This window comes from Bufo bufo, chromosome 7, assembly GCF_905171765.1.
Source record: "Bufo bufo chromosome 7, aBufBuf1.1, whole genome shotgun sequence".
NCBI classification, from domain to species: Eukaryota; Metazoa; Chordata; class Amphibia; order Anura; family Bufonidae; genus Bufo; species Bufo bufo.
Window position 1 is genome coordinate 107962332 of NC_053395.1, and position 21103 is coordinate 107983434.

Here is a 21103-nt window from a genome sequence, read left to right on the forward strand (position 1 = left end):
GACTAAAGCATCTGCCAACTCCTGGACAGTCTGTGGTGCAACGTGACGTTGGTGGATTGAGCGAGACATGATGTCCCAGATGTGCTCAATTGGATTCAGGTCTGGGGAACGGGCGGGCCAGTCCATAGCATCAATGCCTTCGTCTTGCAGGAACTGCTGACACACTCCAGCCACATGAGGTCTAGCATTGTCTTGCATTAGGAGGAACCCAGGGCCAACCGCACCAGCATATGGTCTCACAAGGGGTCTGAGGATCTCATCTCGGTACCTAATAGCAGTCAGGCTACCTCTGGCGAGCACATGGAGGGCTGTGCGGCCCTCCAAAGAAATGCCACCCCACACCATTACTGACCCAATGCCAAACCGGTCATGCTGGAGGATGTTGCAGGCAGCAGAACGTTCTCCATGGCGTCTCCAGACTCTGTCACGTCTGTCACATGTGCTCAGTGTGAACCTGCTTTCATCTGTGAAGAGCACAGGGCGCCAGTGGCAAATTTGCCAATCTTGGTTTTCTCTGGCAAATGCCAAACGTCCTGCACGGTGTTGGGCTGTAAGCACAACCCCCACCTGTGGACGTTGGGCCCTCATATCACCCTCATGGAGTCTGTTTCTGACCGTTTGAGCAGACACATGCACATTTGTGGCCTGCTGGAGGTCATTTTGCAGGGCTCTGGCAGTGCTCCTCCTGTTCCTCCTTGCAAAAAGGCGGAGGTAGCGGTCCTGCTGCTGAGTTGTTGCCCTCCTACGGCCTCCTCCACGTCTCCTGATGTACTGGCCTGTCTCCTGGTAGCGCCTCCATGCTCTGGACACAACGCTGACAGACACAGCAAACCTTCTTGCCACAGCTCGCATTGATGTGCCATCCTGGATAAGCTGCACTACCTGAGCCACTTGTGTGGGTTGTAGACTCCGTCTCATGTTACCACTAGAGTGAAAGCCCCGCCAGCATTCAAAAGTGACCAAAACATCAGCCAGGAAGCATAGGAACTGAGAATTGGTATGTGGTCACCACCTGCAGAACCACTCCTTTATTGGGGGTGTCTTGCTAACTGCCTATAATTTCCACCTGTTGTCTATCCCATTTGCACAACAGCATGTGAAATTGATAGGAAGCAACACTGAGTGACAAAGTGGACAGTTTGATTTCACAGAAGTGTGATTGACTTGGAGTTACATTGTGTTGTTTAAGTGTTCCCTTTATTTTTTTGAGCAGTGTATTACAGAAGTAGAGAAACTGAAACTTTGAAATTTGCAAATTTTTCAAATTTTTTGGTAAATTTGGTATTTTTTTTATGCAGAAAAAATAAATAAATTTATTTACTTCATTTTACCAGTGTCATGAAGTACAATATGTGACGAAAAAACAATCTCAGAATGGCCCGGATAAGTCAAAGTGTTTTAAAGTTATCACCACTTAAAGTGACACTGGTTAGATTTGCAAAAAATGGCCTAGTCCTTAAGGTGAAATAAGGCTGTGTCCTTAAGGGGTTAAGTAACCAGTAACTGACGCATGTGCTTTGTATATCAATATGCCTCTGCCCACAGTGGGCAATGTACTGCGCATTCCCTGCCCGGCGATGACGTGTGTAGGCAGTGGATTACGTATGGAAATAAGTGATGCCACACAGCTGGCCGGACAATACAGAGGAGCAGCACTGGGCACTTGTAGCACACTCGCCGCCCTTGGGCACTTGCAATATCTAATTTCCATATCATTAAAACTAAATTTTTGGTGCTTTGCAGTCTCTCAATAAATGAATCTAGGTACCATCAGAGTTATGTATTTGCTTCCCATAGAGCTATATTATCAGTTTAAAACCTGTTATGTAAGTGACAGACTCCCTTTAACATGCTGCCTTCAGCTCAGACATCATGTTTAGGGCTTATGCACACGGACGTGTGCCTGCCGTGCTTTGGGGACCGCAAATTGTGTTACCTTCAAGAGAATGGGTCCGCATCCATGATATGGTGCCCTTCCGGCTGGTGCCTAAATATTGCCGACTTGCTGTTTGCCGCAATACATGCACCGCTTGTACACGGTCTTGTCATGAGCCATTAGTATGACAGGCTCCCTTTAAACTCAGAACTAGATACTACTACTTCTAGCAAATACTGAACCCTGATAAATGCTTGATCCTGGTATTTTAAAACTAACATTCTAGGCTTTGATATGATCCCAAGTGGAAGGATTTAACTTAATACATTATAAATATATATATATATATATATATATATATATATATATATATATATATCTCTATCGCTCTATCGCAAAGAAGAGGCAGCACTCCAATGAAAGGTGAAAAACGACCCGCTTTATTTTCCCTGTGCAACGTTTCAACTGCTCATTGCAGTCTTTCTCAAGCATAACAATTGGTGTCACAACAAGTATATTTATACCCACAATGCTTAGTGAGTCAATTAACAGTGATTAACAATAACATGGTCAATAGTGTTAAAAAAACATAAATTACATTAAAATTTTCATAGTTAAATGTGAGTTCATTACATATATCATGTGTCCAAACCACGGTTTTACATACATAGTGAGATCTCATAGACCATCGCAGATAAATATTGCCAAATTCATTAAGTGCCTCGTGCTTTAGTTACAGTGATCACCTGAATGTGCTAATTAGGCGGTCAATAGGCCGCATGATTAAAAAACTTACTACCGTACAAGGTGGAGTGTCGTGATAGCAGCCGTCTTGGCGTCCCTAGGATCCCACCGCGCATGCTCGGTATCCTGGATACCGGTGCATACTATCAAAGACCGCGCCCAGAAGTGACGCCGGTCATGATGCACACACCAGCCACCTTCATACCGAAGCATGACGATACGGACGGCGGCGTCTCCCCGTCCGGCCTCCCGGTCACATGACTAGTCACGTGAACCGTTGCCTGGCAACTAGGAAGAGCTTGCCCTCAACGCATCGTAATCTCCAGGATCGGTAAGAGCACGGCAATGAGACCTATACAGGGAAAGAAACTGATAGAGAATGATCGGGTTGTAAACACTACTCACTGGATTATTACAAACAGTTATAGTAAATAAATAAATCAGGATATCAAATCGTAAATATCGGAGGATTATAGTCCTTAAAGGGGACATAACATGTATTGTATTGAATGGAGAAAAGGGGGTGCGGTATATAAGGCTCCTAGGGACGCCAAGACGGCTGCTATCACGACACTCCCCCTTGTAAGGTAGTACGTTTTTTAATCATGCGGCCTATTGACCGCCTAATTAGCACATTCAGGTGATCACTGTAACTAAAGCACGAGGCACTTAATGAATTTGGCAATATTTATCTGCGATGGTCTGAGATCTCACTATGTATGTAAAACTGTGGTTTGGACACATGATATATGTAATGAACTCACATTTAACTATGAAAATTTTAATGTAATTTATGTTTTTTTAACACTATTGACCATGTTATTGTTAATCACTCTGTTAATTGACTCACTAAGCATTGTGGGTATAAATATAGATGTTGTGACACCAATTGTTATGCTTGAGAAAGACTGCAATGAGCAGTTGAAACGTTGCACAGGGGAAATAAAGCGGGTCGTTTTTCACCTTTCATTGGAGTGCTGCCTCTTTGCGATATCTACAATTATTTGACCGAACAGCCTAAGGTCAGAGGATTTTGCACCCAGCTTCATCTAAAAGTGCTGCTGCCCTTTCTTTGTTATATATATCTATATATATATATGTTATTTGCGTCAAGTTAATTTTCTCTTTATTTTAAAGCTTTATCCTGAACACCACAATCAACTTACCTCATGAAGACCAAATCACATCACTTTCTTTCCAGTCTGGATGTAATTCAGAAAAAGATTCTCCCACTTTGGTAACTACAGGGAATGATGGCCTTTTTAAAGTCTGGGTCCTGGAGGACAATTCTGACATTTATGGTAAGTCTGATATATTTGTCTACGTTAGTGTGGCATGACTCAAAACTGAGTGGTTCTTTCCTTGCACTCTGTGCCACTTTTCCATTATCAAGCCTCATGCACACAACTGCAGTTTTTGTCCGCTTTAGATGAATATTTTTTTGCAGATCGCACACTGACCCACTAATTTCTCTGGTTCTGCAAGAATAGCAAGTTGTAGTAGAAAAATGTGGCATGCCTACATTGCTAGAAAGATTCTGGCACTTCCCCAGCAGCCTTTAATTTGCTCACACCTGTTTTCATCCAAACCTGTTGATCCATAATTCTCTTTTCTAGTATACTAAGATATGAGGGATATTTGTATAGTGTAGAATATGAAGGGTAGCTAAAATATGGTATTTAATGATGTGTAAAATTGTGGGACGTTTTCTGATATAATAAAAAGTGAGAGACCGATAGCTATGAGGAATGGCTAGCTAATAACAGATAACATAAATAGGGTAATAGGCTTGAGCAACTCGACCTTTGGATCATAGATCTGAAGTTGAATTGTTCAAATACTTTCATTTCTCGCCCATATTCATTGGGGGACACAGGAACCGTGGTTATAGCCATGTCCTCTAGGAGGCGTTGACACTAGTAAAAGCTGTTAGCTCCTTCCCTGACAGCTATACCCCCTTCAGCCTGGAGAGAGAGCTTCAGTTTTTTTCTAGTGTCAATATGAGGCAAGACTGCTCTGCAGGGTAGCTTCCTTGAAGATTTTTTTTTTTATCCCCCCCCGCCCCCTCTTTTACGTGGGAAACAATGGTTGCCTAGCCTCCCTGTTCTCTTGGGGGAGCACGCCACAGTTTGTCCGCCACGCTGCCTCCTCCCCCACAAGACAAGGTGGACCAGGGCAGCCCAGCTCCCCTGCAATCCCGCCAGCCAAGGGGTCACCTAGGTCCGACAAAGAGAAGACTTTCCCGCATACCAGACTCCTGCCACTTCGGTGCCAGCTGCTGAGGAGGTGACCTTGCTGGAGAAAGTGACCTTATGGGCCCACTTAGGGGGGGTGAAGTGAAGAGGCGGAAGATAAGGAGAGTACACAAGACTAGGTGAGTATGTTTAACCCCTCTCCATCCCTCACTTCCTATTTGGCCAAGCACCAGTGGTTGAAGTCAGACATGACAGTGATACACTGCCATCCTCGAGACAAGATGAAATAATAAGTATCTATTACAGCTCTCCCCCTCCCTCCTTGGCCAGACACCGGGCTTTATTATCCTGCCTGCGCAACTAGCCCAGCTTCTTCTGTTGACATTCCCTTCCCTCCCCCTCTGTGCCGACGGTACACGGGCACATAGGGGGTTAATGGCCATGTCTCCCACAGGCACTGTTAGACACAGCGGGCGACCGTGCGCACCGCTGTGGTCCGAATGCAGGGAGCAGCTTTCCGCTCCCCAGAGCCATAATCCACCCTTGGGAGCGGGCGCCAGCACGCTGCTCCAGAAGGCTAAAACCAACACTGGTCCGGGCACCGATAAATTTAGGCCCCGCCTTCACTCCGGCCCGCGCGACGCTCTCCCCGGCCGGTATGCGCAAGCGGGCGCATTTCCCTGGCACTACAGGCCCCTCTGTGCTCCGGCAGTACATTCCAGTCGGCCGTGTCCGGTGGCCTCCACATAGGGGGTTAATGGCCTGGCAGGTGCAGATATTACGCTAGTCCTAGCGTTCGTGGTCACTGCAGTGGGGCAGGCCTCATCAAGTAGGGGTTCTACCCTGACGCTGGCTTGGCGGTTGTTCCTGTTCAACGCCCTTACTAGGTGGCGTGTTTAAGATTAGCGCTACTTCCCTGGGGCAGTATGGTACCATGGCTTCTACTGGATATCCTGAAGCCTCCCGCTCAGTTTTGCGGGGCATACCGCGGCTCCTACGGTACGAGGATCCTGGCGTAGCCATAGCACACTCTGGACATCAACCACCAAGGGGGAACGTGCAGCTCTGCGGTGATGCAGGAATCTGACCAGATCTTACGGTGGCGGAGACCCATGTACCGGCAATTTCAGCAATCTACATCCTGGGTGTGGAGAACTGGATTGCGGACTTCCTCAGCAGGTTGACGATAGATCCAGGCGAGTGGTCCCTGCGCCCGGAGGTATTCAAGGCGATCTGGCTGCGTTGGGGTCCCCCCGACGTGGACTTGATGGCCTCAAGGCTCAATCGGAAACTTCCCACCTTCCTCTCCCGAACAAGGAATCCGGAAGCTTGCGGCGTGGACGACCGGATCTCTACTTGGCAGGGGTTCTCCCTCCTTTGTCTTTCCCCCCTTCCCACGCAGGGTTCTACGGAAAATCAGGATGGAGGGCATTCCAATCATCCTCATTGGCCACGTCGCGCGTGGTACACCGACCTCGTTTTCCTTCTAGGATACGTCACTTCCTCTCAGACGACCTTCTTTCACAGTGACCGGTCTTCGATCAGCATTTAAGGTCTCTTCGTTTGGTGGCATGGCCATTGAAACTGCCATTCTGACGCAAAGAGGTTTTTCGGTGGATGTCATCTGCACTATGATTCAGGCCAGGAAGCCTGCATCGTCCAGGATCTATTACAGGACCTGGAGGTCCTTCCAGGGTTTCTGTGAAAGACGGAACATCCCCCCACTTCGTTTTTATCTCCCTACGGTCCTGTCCTTTCTTCAATCAAGGTTGTACCTTGGTCTAGCCCTTAGTTCTTTGAAGGGTCAGGTGTCGGCACTTTCTCTCCTTTTCCAGTGCCCTCTGGCCCCCCTGGAGCCTGTAAGGACTTTTTTTCAGGGAGTGGCACATACGGTTCCTCCGTACCATCCTCCTTTACCGCCTTGGGATTTGAATTTAGTCCTTTCAGCGCTCCAGGCTTCCCCCTTTGACCCCTTGCGTGAGATCTCTCTCAGACTCCTGTCCTGGAAGGTAGTTTTTCTGGTCGCTATCACTTCCATCCGAGTTGGCTGCGCTCTCTTGCAGAGAACCCTTCCTGGTTATTCATAGGGACAAAGTGGTTCTCCGGCCTGTCTCTTTTCTTCCGAAGGTGGTCTCTGACTTCCATATTAACGAGGAAATTGTCCTTCCCTCACTGTCCATTTCCTTCACACCCTAAGAAAAAGGAGTTACACCATTTGGACGTTGTCAGAGCTCTGAAGATCTGTTTAGCAGTCTCCGGTCCCTTCCGCCGTACGGGCTCCCCTTTTTGTCATTCCGGAGGGTCCTCGCAAGGGATTGGCGGCCTCCAAGGTGGCAATCGCACATTGGATTCGGTCTGCAATTGCTGAAGCATCCCGCGCCCGGGGCAGGGTCCTGCCCTTAGGTGTCACGGCTCAATCCACCAGAGCGGTGGGCGCATCTTGGGCTCGGAGGAATCACGCTTCGGCTGCACAGTTGTGTAAGGCGGCTACTTGGTCCTCCTTACACACATTCACTAAATTTTACCAGGTGCATACTTATGCATCGGCGGACGCTGCCTTGGGCCGCCTGGTTTTGCAGGAGGCAGTTTCTTAGATGCCGGCAGGAACGCTTGCTTCCATGGGTCTGTGGTTTTTCCTTCCCTGTGGACTGCTTTTGGACGTCCCACGGTTCCTGAGTCCCCCAATGAATATGGGCGAGAAAAAGATATTTTTGTAAAACTTACCAGTAAAATCTTTCTCGCTCTTCATTGGGGGACACAGCACCCACCCAGTATTGTTGTTCGACCACAGTTGTGGCAGTTGCTGGTTTGAACCCCGTTGGGTCTTTTGGCATGGTTGGTGTTCCATGTTTTTCCTTTGGTTGGCTTGCTTCTCCTACTGCTTGCGCACAAACTGAAGCTCTCTCTCCAGGCTGGAGGGGATATAGCTGCCAGGGGAGGAGCTAACAGCTTTTACTAGTGTCAACACCTCCTAGAGGACATAGCTATACCCATGGTTCCTGTGTCCCCCAATGAAGACCGAGAAAGAGATTTTACTGGTAAGTTATACAAAAAATCTCCTTTTTAATGCTTTTTTCTTACAGCACTAAAATGTATTGGCTCCGCACGAGGCTTCGGTGTATTACTACTGTATGCATTTCTGCATATTGAAAAACTATTTAAAATAGCAATCCGAACTGGGCTTTGGTACTGGGTGGTACCTCGGTACCAAGCCCAGTTCGGATTGCTATTTTAAATTGTTTTTCAATATGCAGATATGCATACAGTAGTAATTAACCGAAGTCTCACGCAACTTCAGGTGAGAAGAACCTTTGGGTCCACATTGCCAATACATTTTAATGCTGTACGGAAACATTAAAATCGACGTTAATGAAAGACACATTGAAAGTGCTCATACGACAGACTGACATTTTTCTGTCACTATGTGGAGAAAAAAAAGTGCGTCTTATAGTGCGAAAAATATGGTAGGTGTGTGTGTGAAAAAAAAAAAATATATATTATATAATTTTAGTGCACATGTATATACTGTGTGTGTGTGTATATATATGTATATGTGTGTGTGTATGTATGTATGTATGTGTATATATATATATATATATATATATATATATATATATATATATATATATATATATATATATATATATAAACTTCCCCAGTCGTCTCCATGACAGCACACACTGAGATTGACTTCCTCTGATAGGTCAGGAAAAAACACAGAGAGGTTTAAAACCCCACCCCTTCCCCTCATCGCCAGTGTTTTTTCCTGTCCTGTCAAGGAAGGAGACCAGAGAGGTGCTGGGAGCTCTGCTGGGTTCCTAGCCTATTTTATTTTTCCTGGATAATTAGTTTTTTGATTCTGCAGACCGGAGGTCGGTTCCGGCGGCCCGGCTATTCCCTCCTCCTATGTGGTCTGCGCCCGGGCGACCCTTTATGGTTCGGTGGCTCCGGCGAAGCTCCCTCATGCGGCGGTTCATGTGGGCAGAGTGGAAAGGCGGCTGGAGCGACGCTAGGATGCGCTTCCCTCCAGCCGCCGGGTGATGACGTCAGATGCCGAGGGTGGCGTGGCTTAGTGTCTTGACATCACGCGGCGCGCGGCCTGCGCTTGCCCAGTTTTTAAAGGAGGCAATGCTGGTCCCAACATGGTGCCCAGCGTTCTCACCCTGCCTGCAGTTTCTGGCGTTTCTGTGGATGGGAACTGGAAACATGTGTGCCACTACCACCACTGGCTCTGGATCTGAGCCCCCCACTACTCTGGGTTCTGTGAGTAGCCTGTGTCAGGCACCCTCCTTATGTTATACTTACCCTGTAGTGGTTGACCCTTCTCTCCCTTGTATGTTGCACAGAGAAAAGGAGTCTTCTCTTCTGCCAAGGTTAAACCCAGGAAGTGTGGTCTCTGTTCCAAACGTCTACCTTCCTCTGGGTCTAAACCTTTATGCAAGGCTCATCCCCCAGGCTCCCCCCCCCCCCCCCCCCCCTCCCTTCCTCCCCATAGACCGGGTTCTTCTAGAGATCTGATGTATATGGGAAGTGATTCAGATTCCGTGAATCCTGAGCTATCGGATCCTGAGATCTTAGAATAATAACGAATATAAGAGATTCCTTTTTAATTCTGAGGATATTGAGGAACTAATCAAAGCCATTAGAGCTACAATCAGAATGGAGATTCCCAGTAAGCCCAGATCTGTTCAGGAGGAAATATTTGGGGGTTTTGGGGAGAGGCAGAGATCTGTATTCCCTGTTCCGGATAACATACCGGAGATCATAAGAGCGGAATGGGACAAACCTGAAAAAGGCTCCTTTATTTCCTGTGTTATAAAAAAGCGGTACCCCTTTGATGAGGCAGATTGCACAGACTGGGAATCCATTCCCAGAGTCTGCTTCAGTGGCCAAGGTCGCAAAGTGCACGGTCCTTCCTTTTGAGGACACTGTGCAGCTAAAAGATCATATGGACAGAAAGCCAGAAAGCCTCCTTAAAAAAACATTGGAAACTACGGCTGCTCTTTCAAAACCCGGAGTGGTGGCGGCGTGTAGCTTGTACCTCATCAGTGTGGCTGGAGCAATTAGAGCTGCACTTAATTAACAAGACACCAAGAGAGCAGATCTTAAACAGCCTTCCGCTGCTTAGAAAGGCCACTAATTTCCTAGCGGACACCTCCGTTGAGTCTGTTAGCAGTCTGTCAGCAGTACTTTCTAACATCAGAAGAGTCCTGTGGTTAAAGGCCTAGTCCGATGATATGACCTCTAAAAACAAATTGATATCCTTACCGTTCCATGGGCAATATGTGTTTGGCCCTGATCTGGATAAGATCTTAGAGAATGCTACAGACCACAAAAAGGGTTTTCCTGAAGACAGATCCAAAAATAAAAGGCAGTTTTTTCATAAACAGCAGGATACCAGATCAGATAGAGGGAAAATGGCAAAGTTGAGCAATGCAGCTCCTTCATAAATTCCTGGGAGCAAGTCATCCCAGACCCGTATATAATCAGTATCGTAAAAACCGGTTATGCTGTAGAGTTTGATTCTCTTCCCCACAAAAATTCATGATCGCCCAACTCCCCTAGCCTCAGAGGTCCTCCCTGTCCGAGGGCATAAGGGAATTATTATGCCTAGGGGCAATAAAGTGTTCCCAACAGGGAAATGGTAAGGGGTCACTATTCCCCATTGTTCCTAGTTCAGAAATCGAACAGCAAATTCCGGACTATTTTATAAATCTGAAGCCACTAAACAGACACACAACCTATCGCAGGTTCAAAATGGAAACTGTCTGATCCGCCGTGAAGCTCATCAAAAAGGGGGATATGATGGTCACAATAGACATCAAGGATGCTTATTTTCATGTTCGAATCCATCCCCTATCCAGAAAATATCTGAGGTTTGCAGTGAAGCTGAAAGAGAAGATTCATCACTTTCAATTCAACTGTCTCCCTTTTGGAATATCTTCTGCTCCTCGCATCTTCTCCAAGATTATGGCAGAAGTAGTGGCCTCCCTAAGCCAAAAGGGAATATTGATTATTCCATATCTGGACGATCTGTTAGTTATAGCAGAAACATCGGATCTCCTGCAAGCTCATCTTCAGGTGGTCCTCTCACCTTCAGAACCTGGGCTGGATAGTCAGCTGGGAGAAATCCAATCTTATCCCAAACAATCAAAGGATATTTTAAGGCATCCTCCTGGATTCTGTCCTCCAAAAATCCTTTGTTCCATCGCCGAAGATCCAGGACCTAAAGTTAGGGATCCAAAAATTCTTAAGAAAGCCCTTTTGTTCGATCAGACAAGCCATGAAGATTTTAGGTCGCCTATCTAATTGTATTCCAACTGTTGCCTGGACCCAATTCCACATGAGGCCTCAGCAGGACCTCATTCTCAGGAAATGGAGCAGATCTCAGCTAACCCTAGACCAGAGGATGTCTGTAACCAAAGAGGTGACCTCCTTACAGTGGTTACTCAGAGACAAGAATCTGGAGTCAGGAGTTTCTTGTAGCCAGGAGGAGGTGCCATCATTGACAATGGACGCTAGTTCCTGGGGCTGGGGTGCCCTTACTGCCACAGGTTCCTTTTGGGGGACTTGGTCCGAAGCTCAGAGAAGGATGTCATCCAACTACAAGAAACTTCAGGCTATATGGGAAGTCCTCAAAGCAACTCGTACTAGTCCACTCGGACAATTTTACAGCTGTAGCCTTTATCCAACATCAGGGAGGTACAAGGCATGGTCACCTTCAGAATCTCTCAAAACAAATTTTTCTATGGGCAGAGAGGAACCTAAGGTCTTTGGCTGCGGTACACTTGAAGGGTTCTCTCAATCTTTAGGCGGACTTTCTCAGCCGTCAGAGACTGGATCCAGGCGAGTGGTCCCTATCCCAGTTGGCCTTTCAGAGGATCCAAAATCAGTGGGGCAATCCTAGTGTAGATGTGTTTGCCTCCGCATTTCTTCTCGCTCAATCCAAGAGATCCCTGTGTGGCAGTAGACTCCTTCCCTCAGGACTAGACGTCGGGATTGGTTTATGCCCCCCCCCCCCCCCCCCAATCCTGATGTTCCCAAGGGTTCTGCAGAAATTCCAATCCGAAAATTGTGTCCTAATCCTGGTCGTCCCCTTTTGGCCCAGAAGGGGCTGGTTCGATCTCCCTCAGCAAGGAGGATCCAATCCTGTTCTCCCCGAGGGAAGATTTCCTATTGCAGGGTCCAATCTATCATCCGAACCCCAGTCTTCTCAAGCTGTCAGCCTGGTTACTGAGCAATCCATCCTCTTTGGTTTAGGTCTATCACAGAGGGTTGTAAATACTCTTTTGCTCAGTAGAAAATCAAATACCTCTAAGGCATATCTTAAGGTTTGTAAAAAATTTGCATCCTTGAGTGGTGTTAGGTTTAGTGAATCTGACCCCAATATCCCTCTCATCCTGGAATTTCTCCAGGACTGTTTGGATATGGGTCTCTCCCCAAATACCCTTAAGGTACAGGTCTCTGCATTAGGTGCCCTATAGAACACTAGTCTTTATGGGGTCTCCTGGGTTTTTAGGTTTTTAAAAGCGGCTGATAGATTGAAACCCAGTTAAAAATATGGTTGCTCCATGGAACCTGAATACTGTTCTTACAAGTTTGTCTCCTTACAAGTTTGTCTAAGACCACTTTCTTAGTAGCAATATCCTCTTCGAGAAGAGTTTGTGAGCTTCAGGCTTTATCTATCCAAGAGCCTTTCCTTAGATTGTTTGAAGACAAGCTCATATTCAAGTTAGATCCCAATTTTCTCCCCAAGGTGAATGAATAACTTATATAGTGCTACAATTGCGAACTAAATCGCCTCAAGGCGCTTTTGCAGCCCTTGACCGCCTGTGCTTTCAGAAGAGGTGAGTCTTGAGCTTCTTCCTGAAGGCTAGATGGTTTTCTTCTGAGCGTATCTCCGCAGGTAGTGTTCCATAGCCGGGGTCCTTGGACTGTGAGCCTTCATTCGCCTTTTGATTTGTAGCGGGTCTTGGGGATATGGAGGAGGTTCTGGTTAGCTGACCGGAGGGGGCGACCTGGGGTGGAGTGCTTTATTTTTCCGCAGAGGTATTGGGGTGCTTTACCTTGTGTACATTTATGGGTGAGGCAGAGGGTCTTGAATTTGATCCGATTCTTCATGGGTAGCCAATGGAGGGTCTTAAACGAAGTTATAGATTCCCAGTTTTTTTTTCCAGTCATCAGTCTGGCGGCTGTGTTCTGGACAACTTGTAAACGTGAAATTTGATATTTGGGAAGTCCTAGATAGAGGGAGTTTGTGTAGTCCAGTCGGGAATTGATGGTTATTCCAACTACTGCTGCTGCGTCTCCTTCAGGGATGAAGGGAATGAGTCTGCGCAGCAGGCGAAGAAGATGATGGGATCCATTGACTACTGATCCTATTTGTGCATCCATGGTCATGTCTGAGTCAAAGATGACTCCGAGGTTTTTGACTTCGGTGCTGGGAGTAATGGTTTGTCCGAGGATGGTGGGTGGCGTGCATGTCATGCTAGAGTTTTTGTTTCGGTTTGCATGAAGGAAGAGGAGTTCTGTTTTGGAACCATTGAGTTTGAGAGAGCTCTGTCATCCACTCTTCGATCAATGAGAGGCAGATTTCCAGGGCGTGATAGATATTTTTTGTTGGTAATGCGTAAGTAAAGTAGGTGGTTTCTACTTTCCACAGGTCACAAGACATGGTTATTCCTTAGTTATTCCTTCCCAAAAACGAGCAGGAAACAAAATTTTATAATTTAGATGTTAGAAGAAGTGTACTTCATTATCTAGATGTTACCAAAGATTGGAGGATAGATAAAAACTTATTTATTCAGTTTTCCGGCAAAAAGCTCTATATACAGGCTAGTAGCATCAGTGTTGCGGTTGGATGGATAGATGAGCCTGGCTGCAGCATTTAGAACAGACTGAAGGAGGGAGAGTTTAGTGAGAGGGAGACCGATTAGTAATGCGTTGCAGTAGTGAAGACGAGAATGAATCAAGGCAACAACAAGGGTTTTTGCTGTTTCCACCGTAAGAAAAGGGCGGATTCTGGCGATATTCTTGGTGCAGACGACAAGAGCGTGAAAGTGATTGAATATGGGGAACAAAGGAGAGATTGGAGTCAAATGTGGCCCCAAGACATCGGGCATGTTGCACAAGAGTTATGATGGTGCTGCAGACCGAAATTGAAATATCAAGTTTAGGTGAGTTAGTAGACGGGGGAAAGACAAGAAGTTCAGTTTTTGAGAGGACATGATGTTAGAGACAGCTGCCAGACAATTACTGGTGTTTTGTAGTAAAGCAGGTGTGATGTCGGGGGACGAAGTGTATAGTTGGGTGTTGTCAGCATAGAGATGGTATCGAAAGCCAGATCTACTGATAGTCTGTCTGATGGGGGCTGTATAGAGGGGGAAGAGTAGAGGACCTAGTTGTTCTGTCCCCACATGAAGGCGAATGAAGGTGTAACTGATAATGACTTTGTGACTGGCCTACCTTCGTATCCAAGCAGTGGAGCAGACCGGACCGGCAGATGCTCAGGTTAGATGGATCCAGACGTAGACATGAGGATGCAATCAAACGTGGGTTTATTTGATCCAGACATAGTGATGCAATACAGGAATGCAGTAGATGCTGTCATGTGGATGTCTTTCCTGAGGCTAACTGCTGAGGCAACTGCTGGTCAAAAACTGATGCCTTCACAAGCCGAGATGTGTGTCTCTAGTCACAAAGGATGCAGCACTGAAAAAGGCTACAGGAAGTGACCAGGCCCAAGGCTGCTAAAACCACGCCCAGAGATAAAACTTTATAGACAACGAACGAGGCGTGCAGCATACGAATTCCAGCCAGCAGATGGCAGCAGAGAACAATAGACTTAAACAACATAGGTAAAACAAAAAATAATACAGTGCAGAAATTCAATATGAAAGGAACAGCACACTCCCCGTCTGAAATTCACTTAGGGGATTTCACTATGACGAATGTCCATAAAATATAAACAACCTGTAAAAGAAAAACATGTTAGAATGCAAAAACATAGTCCTATTTTCCAACTTGGAATGGAGAAGATCTGCGAAGCTTGATACAGTCCTGTTCACCCATCAGGGACGTTCTCGATGGGTCTCATCCAACTGGAGAAACGTTCAAAGCGCTGACAACCGAAGCTGGCGGTTTGCTTTGTCCCAGTGACTAATGCATTAACTTCAGTGCGGATTTCTGGATCATTATCCGGATCCTGGATGCTGAAAACTTCCTGTACACTTTCGTCCGCCTCTCCAAGCAGAAACTCTGGACCTGTAAGCCAAGTAGAGTTAGTAAAGGAACCTATAGACATAGGCCTAGTGGCATGATCTGCCGGATTAAGTTCGGATGGTACATAGTGCCATTGTTCACGTTTGGAGGACCTCCTGATTCTCTCTATGCGGTTACTAACGTACACATAAAATCGCTTGGTCCGATTGTGGATGTAACCTAAAACAACCTTACTGTCGGTGTAATACTGGACTTCAGCTATGTCGACACCCAGTTCTTGTTGTATGAAATCCGCAATCTCCACTGCCAACACAGTCCCACAAAGTTCTAGTCTGGGAATAGTATGATCGGGCTTGGGGGCTAACTTCGCCTTACCAAAGACGAATCCAACGTGATTTTGGTTGTTGGGTTCTGTGACTTTCAGATAGGCAACCGCTGCGATGGCCTCCGTGGAGGCATCCGAGAACACGTGGAGTACTTTCTTTATGCTAGAGGAAAGTGAGGTTTTAATATAGCATCTCGGGATGTGGATCTCATCCAAGGCACACAAGGATCGCTTCCAGGTTTCCCATTTTTGCTCTTTCTCGGAGGGAAGTGGGGTATCCCAATCCTTGACTGTTTCAGAAAACTGTCTCGGTAGAGATTTACCTTGTATGGTGATGGGCGCTACAAATCCCAGCGGATCAAATAGGCTGTTTACCACTGATAGGACGCCTCGTTTTGTGAATGGCTTGTCTGCACAACTTATCTGAAAACCGAAAGAGTCAGCCGAGAGATCCCATCTGAGGCCCAAGCTCCTCTGCACATGTGGACTGTCCAGTCCCAAGTTAATGTCCTTGAATCCTGGTGCATGATCGCCTGATTCGAAGGCCCTCATAACGGCCAGGCTGTTTGAAGCAATTTTGTGTAGTCTAAGTTTAGCTTGGTACAACATACTTTGAGTCCTTTTGAGCAGATCGATAGCCGCTTCTTCAGTCGGTAGTGATTTGAGTCCATCGTCTACGTAGAAGTCCTTTTCTACAAAGTCTCTGGCGTCTTTACCGTACTCGGATTCTCCGTCTAATGCAGTTCGCCGAAGGCCGTAAGTTGCCACGGCAGGTGAAGGGCTGTTTCCAAATACGTGTACCCTCATACGATATTCTGCCATCTCTGCGTTGGTGTCGTTATTCTTGTACCACAGAAACCTGAGGAAATTCCGGTGGTCCTCTCTGACTACGAAACAGTGGAACATCTGTTCAATGTCGGCGGTGATGGCAACAAGCTCTTTTCTGAACCTCATCAGCACTCCAACTAGGTTATTCGTCAGATTAGGACCTGTGAGAAGGACATCATTAAGCGATACTACACCTTGATGTTTGGCACTTGAGTCGAAAACAACCCTAATTTGATTAGGTTTCCGTGGGTGATACACTCCAAATGAAGGCAAGTACCAGCACTCGTCGTTCTTCCCTAAGGATGGAGCTGGTTCTGCATGGTTGTTGCGGAATATTTTGTCGATAAAGGCAACGATGTGTTCTCTCATCTCAGGCTTACTGTTCATGGTACGCTGAAGAGAGTTAAATCTAGACAGAGCTTGTTCCCTATTGTTCGGGAGTCTCACCCTGGTAGCTCGGAAGGGTAATGGAGAAACCCAGTGATTGGTTTCGTCTTTAAGGAACTCATTGTCCATTATCTTGATAAATTCTCTGTCCTCTACTGACAAAGCTACTTTATCATCGTCCTTGCTTGTGTGAAAGCCTAATCTTCCCAAGTTGTCAGCAAAGGGAGGAATGTCGTCAGGTGGTTGTATGAGGTCTGGAGGCTTCTCTTTCACCTCATAGTGATGAGGGCAAGGCTTAATGCAAGTTGTGCGTCCATCTCCACGCACGTACGTTTTGAATGAGCGGATTTTTGGTTGATCCAAGCATACATTTCCTATAACTACCCATCCCAAGTCCAGTCTCTGGGCATATGGTGCATAGTCGGGACTATTACACTGTTGACGCACCTTGTGTACCCTTAGATTGTCTCTGCCAAGCAGGAGTAGAATCTCGGCGTTGTTGTCCATAGGTGGGATAACATTGGCTAGGTGCCTTAGGTGTGGATGGTGAAATGCAGCTTCCGGGGTAGGAATTTCATCCCTATGGTTGGGTATTTGATCGCATTCGATCAGCGTCGGTAGAGGTATTTCCGTGTTTCCACTGACGGAACAAGCAATGAATCCTTGTGCCCTCCTGCCGCTAGTCTCTATGCGACCCGAGCAGGTGTTTAAGATGTAGGGTTCTGACGGTCCCTTTATTCCAAAGGCTTCAAAGAATCTAGGTCCTGCTAGCGATTGCTTTGGTCGTCAATGATGGCATACATTTTTACTGCCTTTTCTGGTAGCCCCTCCGGGTAGACCTTGATTAGGCATATGCGGGCACAACATTTCTCACTCTGGCCCTCCCCACATATGTCCGAGCATGAGCAGGAAACAGCGGTGGCTGTGTTAGCGTGGTTCTGGGGCTCCCCGCCATGACTTTGAGCAGGACTGGTGGTGACATCAGCAGGTGAATCCCTCGTGAGTGGAGTTGGGTGCATAGCTGAGGCATGTCTATCACTATGACACTCCTCACACTTGATAATGGATTTACAGTCCTTAGCCATGTGCTCCAATGAAGCGCAGCACCTAAAGCATACCCCAAGCTCGGTGAGGACTTTCTTGCGCTCCTGTATGGTTTTGGATCTAAATCCTCTGCATTTGTTCAGTGAGTGTGGTTTTTTATGAATGGGACATTCACGGTTGAAGGCCTTGTCTCCTGATGAGGTAGTGTACTGTCTACCAGTGGGTACTGCAGATGATGGTAGGTTAGTCTTTCTAACACTCACGCTGCTCTTAAAGTCTCTGTGTTTATGTACAATACTTTCATACCTTGATGATGGTGTCACTGAGGCTGTAGTATTGAACTCCAGGAAGTCGAGGCTGGGGTCATTCCTCATCTGGGACTGTTCATCGATGTATCTGCAGAAATGAATAAATGGGGGAAAAGTGACGTCATGCACTCTTTTGTACCTTGAGACTGATGCCGCCCACTTCTCTTGCAGGCTGTATGGTAGCTTCACGACAATTGGGTTCACCCCATGGGCTGTATCCAGGTAGCACAGCCCGGACAGACGAGGGTCTCTTTTGGCGAGCTCCAGTTCCATGAGCAAATCACTTAAATCCTGAAGCTTATGGACATCTTTGAGACTGATCTTGGGGACGTTCTGCAGTCTCCTGAATAGTGCCTTCTCTATTGCTTCTGCACTGCCAAAGGTGCGTTCGAGTCTCTGCCAGGCTGCAGCGAGACCTGCTTCTGCTTGTCCCACATAGACAGTTCTAAGGCTCTTGATGCGATTTGTGGAGCCTGGGCCCATTTGAGGTCGAGCTCCTGCTCTGCGGTTAGGTTGAGGTTGGCGATGGCGGCTTTGAAGGTTGCCTTCCAGGCTCTGTAGCTCTCCGCACGGTCATCAAATTTTGAGAGACTGGTGTAAGGCCTCTTTCACACTTGCGTTGTTGGGATCCGGCATGCACTTCCGTTGCCGGAGGTGCCTGCCGGATCCGGAAAAACGCAAGTGTACTGAAAGCATTTGAAGACGGAACCGTCTTCCAAATGCTTTCAGTGTTACTATGGCACCCAGGACGCTATTAAAGTCCTGGTTGCCATAGTAGGAGCGGGGGAGCGGTATACTTACAGTCCGTGCGGCTCCCGGGGCGCTCCAGAATGACGTCAGAGCGCCCCATGCGCATGGATGACGTGATCCATGCGATCACGTGATCCATGCGATCACGTGATCCATGCGCTTGGGGCGCCCTGACGTCACTCTGGAGCGCCCCGGGAGCCGCACGGACGGTAAGTACACTGCTCCCCCGCTCCCCGCTACACTTACCATGGCTGTCAGGACTTTAGCGTCCCGGCAGCCATGGTAACCACTCTGAAAAAGCTAAATGTCGGCTCCGGCAATGCGCCGAAACGACGTTTAGCTTAAGGCCGGATCCGGATCAATGCCTTTCAATGGGCATTAATTCCGGATCCGGCCTTGCGGCAAGTGTTCCGGATTTTTGGCCGGAGCAAAAAGCGCAGCATGCTGCGGTATTTTCTCCGGCCAACAAACGTTCCGTACCGGAACTGAAGACATCCTGATGCATCCTGAACGGATTTCACTCCATTCAGAATGCATTAGGATAATCCTGATCAGGATTCTTCCGGCATAGAGCCCCGACGACGGAACTCTATGCCGGAAGACAATAACGCAGGTGTGAAAGAGCCCTTAATTAGCTCTCTGCTCACCATAAACCTGGCAAACTCAGACATATCTGATTTCTCACTGCTTGTTGCCATGACAACTTGTGATGCCCCTGGGGCGTATAGGCTGCGTGGCGTGAAAGGGTGAGATGCTTCCGGGTAGAATGATGTTGCTGCAGGGTTGAGCTGTGGTCTAGCCTCTGTCGATTCTGATGACTGCTGCTTGAGCTGTGGACGTAGGTCAGGAAACACCTGGTAGCCATCTTGCTGTAATAACTGCCCTTGAGAGAGCGCGTCTGGGCGACTGTTATTGGATTGCTCGGGTGCTGTGGGTGTCACTGGCACTGCGGGTAGAGCTGACTTGGAGGTTTCAGTGTTGTTGGCTTGGACAGTACTGCACACTGGGGGTGGTGCAGATAACTGTTTCAGTACGTAGTCGTTGGTGCGATCAGCTGGATCGTCTATCTCCTCTGGTGGTAAGCAGACTGAATCAAGGCCTTGGCTCAATGCTTGCTCAAGTAGTCTTACTTTTGCTAATGCAATTTCCTCTTCCCTCTCTGATTTAAGGATCTTTATTCGAGCCTCTGCTTCTGCCCTCTTGGCTTCTGCCTCTGCTTCTGCCCTCTTGGCTTCTGCCTCCGCTTCAGCCCTCTTGGCTTCTGCTTCAGCCCTCTTGGCCTCCGCTTCTGCCCTCCTGGCTTCTGCTTCAGCCCTCTTGGCTTCTGCCTCCGCTTCAGCCCTCTTGGCCGCCGCCTCTGCTTCTGTCCTCTTGGCTTCTACCTCCGCTTCAGCCCTCTTGGCCGCCGTATGTGCTTCTGCCCTCGCAAGGACTTCTTTTTCGGTGAAGGAACGCCTCACTTTGGATTGCTCTGCATTTATGCGGGCCTCTAGTAATCTGTCGCTCAGGGCGGAGCTTCTAGAGCATGATGATCTGTAGGACCGCGAGGAATGTTTGGATGAATGCGATCTGTGTGATCTAGTTTCTTGCAAATGAGAGATACGGAGTTCCACTTTATCTTTAGCATCCAGCACCATGGCGTCTCTTTGTCTATCTATTGATTCTGCCTTGCACAATTCTGACGGGGCTTCTTCAATATTAGAGTCTTTTAGAAAGGTTATATACCTTGTGGACAGTCTCTTGTATCTTTCATGGGCTGCGTTCAGCCGCACGACGGTAACTTGTAAACTGGTGGCATCGCCTGAGGAGAACTTAAGTCCTGATATGAGGGAGGAAACTCGTTCCCATAGCTCTTCCAGGTTGTCACATAGCTCATCTTTCCTGGTGTGATAGTTTTCTGTGATCTTTATAGTTGGTTTGAGAGAGCGCCTTGGTCGCGTGACTTGGTCTGCTGGAAGTGTGGTTTCTACCTCCAGCTCTTCATAATGATCAGTATCAGGTTACATTTGCTTTGTTTCATCGCTGGGGAACTGTACAAGGTCCTTTTCGGACATTTTGATTTAAGGTGCGCTGTCTCTTTAAGAAATCGAACTTTTGAATTGAGGGCTGAAAATTGCAGTGCGGCTCAGATGAGGCACCCCGATGAGTTTCCCAAGCTGTTTTGAGTGAATTGCGGGGTTTTGGTTTGAGGGAGGCCCCGCGTGCATGAACAGTTCTTATATCATGCGAGCAAGGGTTAATATAGGATGTAGAAAGTGGCTTGGCGAGTAGTGGAGGACTTCCAGGCGAGAGTATATCTACTGCGGACACGCCGTGCTTCCCCTTAGGCTTATGGGACATGCACTGTTGCTGGGCAGATTTGCTGGGAGTGGGCCTGTTGCAGGGGAGGTTCCTGAGTGTGGCACTGGGCTCTGAGGGAACCTGT

At 47.5% G+C, this 21103-nt stretch overlaps 1 protein-coding gene across 1 annotated transcript in view; it reads left to right on the plus strand.

The window, feature by feature from the left end:
- The window catches only part of WDR75 (WD repeat domain 75), a 343006-nt gene that overhangs the window by 164910 nt on the left and 156993 nt on the right, over positions 1–21103 (plus strand). Inside the window, exon 13 of the mRNA XM_040441253.1 lies at positions 3758–3921. Coding sequence (XP_040297187.1) covers positions 3758–3921 — 164 coding nt within the window. The remainder of the gene's footprint in view (positions 1–3757; positions 3922–21103) is intronic.